Consider the following 9,157-nt stretch of genomic DNA (forward strand, 5'->3'; position numbering starts at 1 on the left):
TTGCCAGACCTATGACATAACATTACAGTTGCCAAACCCTTCTTGCAGTCTCCGCGCTCGCTCTGGAGCGGGAAAACGAGATGCAAGGGGGAAATCCAGCGCCCATTTCTGCGACGCCAAAGATGCCGCTGCTGTCAACCCCGTCCTCCCCGCTGTATGATGGGGCACCGCCCTGCCACGTCCCGCAGCCCCGGCGGAAACCCGCCAGCCTCCGGGGACTCGGCCACAGCTCAGGCTGCCGGCTGCCGCCCACCGCCCTCACCCCGCCGGCCGAGCCGCTCGCTCGCCTCCTTTGTGTCCGCGGCCGCCGCCCCTTCCCCGCGGGCGGGGCGGAGCGGGGCGGGCCCGGCGGGGCGGGTTCGCGGTGCCCATAAGAAGGGGCCCTGGCCGCGGCCACCGCCCTTCTTCTCCTCTCGCTCTGACCGTCCCGCTCCGCTCCCGGATTACAAAGCCCGCGCCGCCGTCGCTATGAGCATCAGCACGAAAAACTCCTCGTACCGCCGCATGTTCGGCGGGGGCAGCCGACCCAGCAGCGGCACCCGCTACATCACGTCCAGCAGCCGCTACTCGCTGGGCAGCGCCCTGCGGCCCAGCAGCGCCCGCTACGTGTCCGCCTCGCCCGGCGGCATGTACGCCAGCAAGACGACGTCGGTGCGGCTGCGGAGCAGCATGCCGCCCATGCGGCTCCACGACTCCGTGGACTTCACCCTGGCCGACGCCATCAACACGGAGTTCAAGGCGAACCGCACCAACGAGAAGGTTGAGCTGCAGGAGCTTAATGACCGCTTCGCCAACTACATCGACAAGGTGCGCTTCCTGGAGCAGCAAAACAAGATCTTGCTGGCCGAGCTGGAGCAGCTCAAGGGCAAGGGCACATCCCGCCTGGGCGACCTCTACGAGGAGGAGATGCGGGAGCTGCGGCGACAGGTGGACCAGCTCACCAACGACAAGGCACGCGTGGAAGTGGAGCGGGACAACCTCGCCGACGACATCATGCGGCTGAGGGAGAAGTAAGTGTGCCTGGGGAACGCGGGTCGGGGCTGCCGGCGCCTCCCGCTGCCTCCCTCCCGCCCAGTCCCCTGGCGCCGCGGCAGCCCCTGAGCATCCCGAGCGCTACCGGGCGGGCGGGAGGCTGAGCGGGGGGATTTGGGTGATCCCCGCTCCCTCCTCACCGCTGTCCTGCCCCTTCCAGGTTGCAAGAGGAGATGCTTCAGAGGGAGGAGGCCGAGAACACCCTGCAGTCCTTCAGACAGGTTAGCGGTGGTGGAGGCTGTGTCTGGGGCGGAGGGTGGGAGCGCAGGAGTTTGCTTTCCTTGCACAAAGAGATTCCGTCAGTTCTCACGCAAGCCCTCCGTGTTTTCTTTAGGGGGGTGCTGCAGTCGGAGGGGAGGGGAGGGGAACTATTGTCCTGCTTTATCCAAGTCTAGCCCGTTTTACAAAAAACGCCCCAAAGTGGAATCACTTTCCGATCCAATAAAAGTGAAAGGGGGCCATCTGCTCGCTTGGCTGAAGGGTATTAATGGTTTCTATGGGATTCACCGTGGAATGCAGATACAGGCATTATGGCAAGTGTGGTGGCAGCAGATTGAAATAATAGATCCCTTTGTGTCGGAGGGGAGGGCGCAGTGGGCTGCATTCTTACTAAATGTGTAATGGTGCGGGAACATTTCTAGCGAAATGTGTCTATTATGGGCCAGTTTTTGTACAAAACAGAACTCCTTTTTGATGAATCACTGGTCAGTACATTACTGGGCAACAGTTTCAAATTTAAGGTTTTTCATGTGGGTGTTGTCTGCTGACAAGAAGTAGACAATATGTTCCTTAGGGTGAGGTCACAGGATTGAGTTTGCCTCCTCTAGGTGTCCATTAAGAACGTGAAATTTAATCCTCTGTAAAACGAAGATGTTAACCTAGGAAACAAGTTATGTTAGAGTTTAGTTTTTGTAGGATGCTGTGATGTTATCCAGCTAAAGTAAATCTACATGACAGCCAGAAACAACTGTGCAAACAGTGTTCAAAAATTCTTAGGCTCAAGTTTTCACTTGTGCAAAACCAGCTTTCAACTTAGATTAAGCCTTGTTTGGACTAAGAGATATTTAGGAATGTGCCTTCTCAAAACAAGGTCTCTTCCCTAAAACTGCTGGTGTAAACCAGCATTGCTAGCATTCTTTCAGACTGGAAGTGACTGCCCTTATCACCAGGCAGCTGGGTACAGGCTGACTTTGTCCCAGAGCTCTTCATAGGCATTAACAGAAGTCACTATTCAGGAAATCAGCACTTGATTGTCAGTATTTCCCTGGGAAAGGCTTTTGTCTGCAGTATATTTACAGTCCTTGAAGGAGAGCAGGTGTGTTCAAGAGATAGTGTGGGGAAACGGGAACATCTATTCCCATTCAGAGCCTGGGAACTCAGTCTCCACTGGTGTTCTGGGAACAGAAGTTTTAAACAACCTTCATTTAAGATTTAATTTAAGCTTCTGGGGTTTTTTTGTTGTTTTTTTTTTTTTTTTTTGAGTGCTAAGACAATTTAATGTAGTGTGAAGTTCTATGAAGGAACATTCAATTTAAGTTTTAGAGAACCTCATCTACTCTGATTCGTTGCTGAATTCAGTTGAAGGATCAATTGGCTTAAGGTTGGCTTTTACATGATCTTTCATATTTAATTGGTGCGCTGTAGGCATGCCTGTATTTCAATCCAGTTGAGTCCTATGAAGGCTCTAGGCTTTAATGTGAGCTTGGCTTAGTGTGCATACCCCACACTCACTATCCAGCTCTTCCCTGTACTATGGAAAGGGGTCACTCAGGAGCTCAGCCTCTAGCAGATGTGTGCATTCAGAATTGGATCCATTTAACCTTCTAAGCTGTAGCTTGTGCATAAGAAATGAAAATCACTGTCTATGGAAACGCTACACGAAAACCACTCATGACATAACTGGTGTATCCTGGTGTGCTTGATTTGAATGTCAGTTGTACCTCATTTTTCCTTACTGGCAAGGGTGGAGTTAACATGCAGGTTTTGAAACCTAAATCTGTTTCAGTCTAAGTTTTGTTCTTCTGAAAGTGAAATTAAATTCATAGAACACTGAAGCTGAAATATCCTGTTGTGCTTTCCATTTTAAAACAATGCACAGTGTTCTGTTAAACCATTATATTTTTCCACTGGAAAGTTGTATAGTTTCATAAATTTGAAACACTTCAGCAGGTGCTTTGCTGTTCTGATGTATCATTAAAGCTACTTGTTATTTGATGGAGCAGTTGTGTACTTAAGTATTTTAAAATAAAGAATTAATACTTAAGCTTTTCTTTCCAAAAGCTGCCTGTTTCAGAGACTGACCAGCTCGTATGCACTGTATTGTAATTCATTCCTTTTGATCACATCTTGTGGCAAAGATGTGATTTTATTCATATGCTGAGGGGTATACTGCATAAAGTATATGTGAAAGTTCAGTGAGGACTTTGCTTTGGGGCAGGACAAGCATCACAGTTAGTGAGAAAGTTCCTGCAGCTTTGCCAGCTAGTCTAGCAGCAAGGAATAGGTCCTGAACCTGTGACAAGCCTATCAGGTCATGTCCTGGCTAACATGAGCTTTGCCTTAAGTAAGTATGGGTGCTCAACCCTGCAAAGTGTGTGGCTTGCATTGAAGAATCTCTAGGATAAAATCAGTGCATACTCCAGCTGCATATATCTGTGACTTGTATTTGCTTGTTCAGGCCAAAGGTAGCCTGTTCATTTATGTGGTTCTCCACACATTTGGGAACTACTGAAACACTAAATCTTGGTGATAGGGAATACATAAATGATAGCATATAGTAAAGTACATACCACGTATAGTGTCTTCAGTTTAAATTGCTTTCAATTTACTCTAAGGTCCCAAAATCCTGTAGCTATTCAGTTATAAAAAAAAATTAATAGCCTTCAGGGTGAAGATTTCTGTAAAATCCTCTAGAAAATCTTTGGATGTCTGGCCAATTATGTAAACATGTTGGGTCATAGCCATGTATTTTTCTGCCAGAATGATCTTGAGAGGTTTTGGGGGAGCAGAACAAATTAATTAGGAAATTCTTTCCCTGAACTGAAAAACAGAACTGATATGAACTGTGGGTGTAAAACTGGAATTGATAGAAAAGTTACAGAATGACGCATGAAGGGAGTATTTTGCTGGATAAAGTAAACAGAACAATTCTTCTGGAGCAAGGACCTTACCCCAGAGTAGGAGTGATCCAAGGAAAGGCTTTCTAGGAGTCTAAAGAAAACACTCCTTATTTCAAAGGTGCCATAATAAAGAGAGCTGCTGATTAGGAATGCTTTTGAATGCTTATGCTTTCAGCAATCCAAAATAGCTTTAGAGTAAGCTGTGAGAACCTGACATGTTAATACCCTGTGAGCACAAGCATGTGGTTGTGTATGTAACTTGAGTGAAAGGAAAAATCTTCCCCTTTGCAAACTAAATGCCCTACACATTCAAAATGTAAGAAGTTGCCAATCAATGTTTAGTCTTATGTTTTTGAACTAATTAAAGTTGCTCCCTTGTGACATTCATGACGTATCTTCTGTTATGCTCTAAATGAATTTTTGCTGTTGATTAAGACTATCTCTGTCCAGCAAAAGGTGGAGTCTTTGCCAGCAACTGTGAGGGTGTAGGCAATGATGAGTAGCTCAGTTTGTGCTCAGTTTATGCTCAGACCTTCTTTTTCTCAAGGGAGAGCTGTTGGCCTGCATTAAGTGAATGCTGCAGTTCTTATACGTACCTCACCAGCTTTACAAGTATCCTGGAAAAGTGTGGTCTGTGGCCCTAAGGGGGGCTCTGTGCTCCTTCACCAAGGAGTCAATAAGTTAAGCCCACTGACAGAACATGACATGAAGGCACATGTGTTGCACTTAAAAGCCTCACTGAAAAGAGTGGAAGTTTGCAAATTGCAACTCTTTGTCAGTGTAGTCAAGCTAGAAGCACTTACTGCCGACTTCTGACTCAAGTACCTGAAGGATTTACACCCACTATGATCTGTGTGCTCTTGATGGTGCTTAGCAGCATGTCAGCAAAGATGATATAATCAATATATGTGGTATAGTTTTTCAAATTTACAATAAAGGTGCATATAATTGTTTAAGGCTAAGGCAGGAGGTGGCAAAAAGGTTTTTCACAGCTTTGGATTTCCTATTGTGTTGTTAAAAAGCTCAGGTGTAGTATCAGTCTGTATGCTGCTGAACTTTCTGCAAGAGACTTCTCTACATCAGTTTTGTAAGATTATGAATTGTTCATTTCTCTGTTCAGGATGTTGACAATGCCTCTCTGGCACGTCTTGATCTTGAGCGCAAAGTTGAGTCCCTGCAAGAGGAGATTGTCTTCTTGAAGAAGCTGCATGAGGAGGTAAGCTGAGAAATTAAGTCTATGTTTAGATGCAGACTGTCTAGCAAGGAAGCTCTTTGCTGGTTCTGTCCCAGAGTCCCCACCTGTGTATGATCTGTGTGCTTTTGTGCAATAATGTTGAGTGTCTGCTTCTCTCTAAGGAAATCCGAGAACTGCAGGCCCAACTCCAGGAGCAGCACATCCAAATTGACATGGATGTTTCTAAGCCTGATCTTACTGCGGCCCTGCGTGATGTTCGCCAACAGTATGAAAGTGTTGCTGCTAAGAATCTTCAGGAAGCTGAAGAGTGGTACAAGTCCAAAGTAAGTAAAATGCATTAGGCACTGGAACTAATTCTGTTTAGCTGCTTTTCTGTAGCACTTGCTGTTCCCTCTGTCTCTATAATGGATGTGAACATAACTGTGACGCAAAGTCTTTTTTCAATCCTAGTCTGGGAAGGGTACAACAGGAAACATTTTGTGCCATAGCTACAACAGCAAAGTAATGGGTGCTCACTGGGAGTCTTTCTTGTGCTTGTACCTGAAAGCAGATGTTGGATGAAGTACAGGAGAAATGAGTGAAAAGATGGGAAATGTAGAGGGTAGGGCAACAAGTATGAAAGTTTGCTCTGAATTCTAATATAACATTCAAAAAGAGAGGGAGAGGCACTTTAAGAGTAATACTAATATTTAAGCATTTCAGGTGCTAACCCTTGTAATACTTTCAGTTGCCCTCAACTGCTGTGTCCACAGAAGGTCTGTTTCACCATGTCTGCAGAAGTGTTGTGCTAACCAGTGTGGGGTTTTCCAGTTTGCAGATCTCTCTGAAGCTGCTAACAGGAACAACGATGCCCTGCGCCAGGCCAAGCAGGAAGCGAATGAGTACCGCAGACAGATCCAGTCTCTCACCTGCGAAGTTGATGCTCTTAAGGGAAGCGTAAGTACAAGACAGCAGTTGTTCTTCTTCATTGCAGCTTTAAGCACTGCACTGCGGTTTAATTGTTAATTTGGATGTGAATGCAGGTGACCTGCCATGCAATTCAGCAGCACATTAGTACTTTTGAAAAGGATGCTGTGGGCTCAATTTGTGTGTATGCACAGCAGTGCACTGGCTAGATTGATAAATTGAATTAGTCTTACTTAAGCTGTAAACAACAAGTTCATTCTCTTGCTATAATATTCACTGTTAGGTCTTGTCTGCCAGGTACAGCTAAAGTTATAAAAAAAAAAACCTGGAGGAGCAGTGAAAGGTGCAAATTTTGCTGTTGCTAGAACATGGCTGACTTAAAAACAGGTTTGAAATGGACATAAGTGTTTAACACACCTGCAAATCTCCTCTACTAAGGATTGCCTATGTGCTGACTTGAACTGTATGTGTTGGGCTTACTGTAAAGGATGGCTTTGCCACCTGGTAGAACAAGTATGTGGCACACCTCAGATCATGCAGCAGAATAACTCTCCTTGACTTTGCAAAGGGAAGATAAGGACATGACAAATTTGGGATATGTCCGGGCATTTTCAGAAAGGATGTCACAACTTCTTTAAAATGTTAAGGGTCTTGAGGGTGGGGAAGAGTGACTGAACTGCAGCAGTGCTTGATTTCGCTATTCTCTTCCAGAATGAGTCCCTGGAGCGCCAAATGCGTGAAATGGAGGAGAATTTTGCTGTTGAAGCTGCTAACTACCAAGACACTATTGGCCGTCTGCAGGATGAGATTCAGAACATGAAGGAAGAAATGGCTCGCCATCTCCGCGAGTACCAGGACCTGCTGAATGTAAAGATGGCTCTTGATATTGAGATTGCCACCTACAGAAAACTGCTGGAGGGTGAAGAGAGCAGGTGCAGACACTTTTCACATGCAGACACTTTTCTAAAACCAGGAATTGCTAGAAGATACTTTATACCCATGTCTGATTTTATCAATTTCTTTTTTCCTTCAGGATTAACATGCCTATTCCAACCTTTGCTGCTTTGAACTTGAGAGGTAAGCTGTTTCTGCTATTTCAGTTTAGGCAATTGCCCTACTGTTAGCATGAGGGTTCTGGATGCTTTTCTTTTATGCTGGTTTTTAAACTTGTATAAGTGCAGTTGGTTGTGAATACTCTTCTTGGATCTAACTACAGTATTTTCAATTACTTAACCTTGGATGGTAGCAGCTCTTTTGTTCCTGGATACATATTTTTAATATTGGTACATAGCAAATAATTGATTTGGGTACCTGCTGAAAGTGCTTTAGGGGACACAGAGAAAATGTTGAAGACCTGGCTTATTCAGAGCAGGAGACTTCTTTGCATACTAAATTTGGATTCTGAAAGTAGACACTATAATCTGTTACACTTCATTTATCTGAGGAGGCATGTCATCTAGGCTATTGGTAATAATTCATCTTCTTCTGCAGAAACCAACATTGAGTCTCAGCCAATGGTTGACACCCACTCAAAGAGAACACTTCTAATTAAGACCGTGGAAACTAGAGATGGACAGGTTGGTGGTACCTTTATTTCTATCAGAGCTGGTTACATTAAATTCTTAAGTTTCCCTGCTGGTTACTGCAGCTTGTATGTGGTAGTAAGTATTGAATACAACAGCAAGGGGCACTCCAAGCTATGTGAGCATACAGGTAGAGCAAACAGGTTTCTTTGGAAAAAAAAAGTTAAAATTCATCTGATAGTAAGACTTTTAGTTGGTGACTGTTACCTGTGTATTTAGTATTTAAGTTCAGCTGAGTTAGCAAATGCTCAAAACTTTTCCTTAGGAAAACATGTAGCAGTAAACAGAGATACTTTATGTGCTTAGGATAAGATGCTATTGTTAGTGTAATTAATTAACTTGAATGGTTTCTCTATGCTATTTACAAACTAGAATTTCTCATAAGTGAGAATTGATACCCACTTGTTCACATTTTGGAAATGGATGTTCCACTTCTAACTTAAAAAAACCACAAAAATCTTCCTACTAAAACTTAATGCAAACGTTTGTTTTTCATTAGGTTATTAATGAAACTTCCCAGCATCATGATGACTTGGAGTAAAGCTGAAGTGTGAAGATGCATACTTACTAAAGGAGAAATTCTTACCAGCAAGATTGAAAAAGTCCATGTCTTAAAGGAAGAAACAGCTTTCAAGTGCCTTTCTGCAGTTTTTCCATGAGCGCAAGATGATTATGCTAGGAAATAGGTCTTAGATCTTGCAAACTGACTCTCCCTGAAGGATTAGAGTTTACAATGGAGTCTAGTTTACAAATAGCAATATCTTGTGCTGCAATACTGTTTTTAAGTATCTGAATTCAATAAAACTGCTTTTTCCAGCACAGTATGAGCAACCTGTCGCTACTTCAATAAATCTTTGGAAAATGGCTCTTGATGTGTTCTAATTTGTTAACTTCATGACTTTCTGGAAAGCCATAACAACATAATGCTGGAATTATTATACGGTTGACATCTCTAGTACTGGCTGTGTGGAATGCTGTTTTTTTCAGTTTAACTAGATAAACTGTCTTACTCATTTACTGCTTAGGTTTTGGAACCAATTAAAATGGATTATAACTGGCAGATGCATAATGTATTATGATATTTCTTATCACTTGAATAAAATATGATACTTCAAGCTAATAAAAATTAATCTTGCTTCCATATACTAGTTAATGCAGTTACTGAATGTCAGAATGCCTGAAGTACCTTAAAACTTGGCTTTATAAAACATAGTAGTTATGTAGCAGAGAAGTAGTTCATGTGAGCCCTTATCTCAGACAGCACCTTGCAAAGTTAACAGCTGACTTGGTGCATTAACTTATTTTTTCCAGGAAAAACTAGT

The 9,157-nt window shown here is 43.8% G+C and overlaps 1 protein-coding gene across 1 annotated transcript; it reads left to right on the forward strand.

Annotated features, from left to right (window-relative positions):
• The first annotated feature begins 386 nt into the window (after positions 1-386).
• VIM (vimentin) lies at positions 387-8,699 on the forward strand. The gene is made up of 9 exons (XM_005518763.3): positions 387-1,010; positions 1,193-1,253; positions 5,272-5,367; positions 5,508-5,669; positions 6,157-6,282; positions 6,964-7,184; positions 7,286-7,329; positions 7,744-7,829; positions 8,335-8,699. The coding sequence occupies exons 1-9, from the start codon at positions 469-471 to the stop codon at positions 8,374-8,376; spliced, it is 1,380 nt and encodes a 459-aa protein (XP_005518820.1). The 5' UTR covers positions 387-468; the 3' UTR covers positions 8,377-8,699.
• The last annotated feature ends 458 nt before the right edge of the window (positions 8,700-9,157 follow it).

This window comes from Pseudopodoces humilis, chromosome 1, assembly GCF_049639895.1.
Source record: "Pseudopodoces humilis isolate 2021_Gansu_Grassland_sample_001 chromosome 1, ASM4963989v1, whole genome shotgun sequence".
Taxonomy (NCBI): domain Eukaryota; kingdom Metazoa; phylum Chordata; class Aves; order Passeriformes; family Paridae; genus Pseudopodoces; species Pseudopodoces humilis.

Bases quoted from the DNA above. Each gene is read 5' to 3' on its own strand.
- VIM (XM_005518763.3), top strand. From the start codon at position 469: ATGAGCATCAGCACGAAAAACTCCTCGTACCGCCGCATGTTCGGCGGG. The intron at 5,368-5,507 runs GTAAGCTGAGAA...CTTCTCTCTAAG, and splicing joins TGAAGAAGCTGCATGAGGAG to GAAATCCGAGAACTGCAGGC. The intron at 7,830-8,334 runs GTTGGTGGTACC...GTTTTTCATTAG, and splicing joins TGGAAACTAGAGATGGACAG to GTTATTAATGAAACTTCCCA.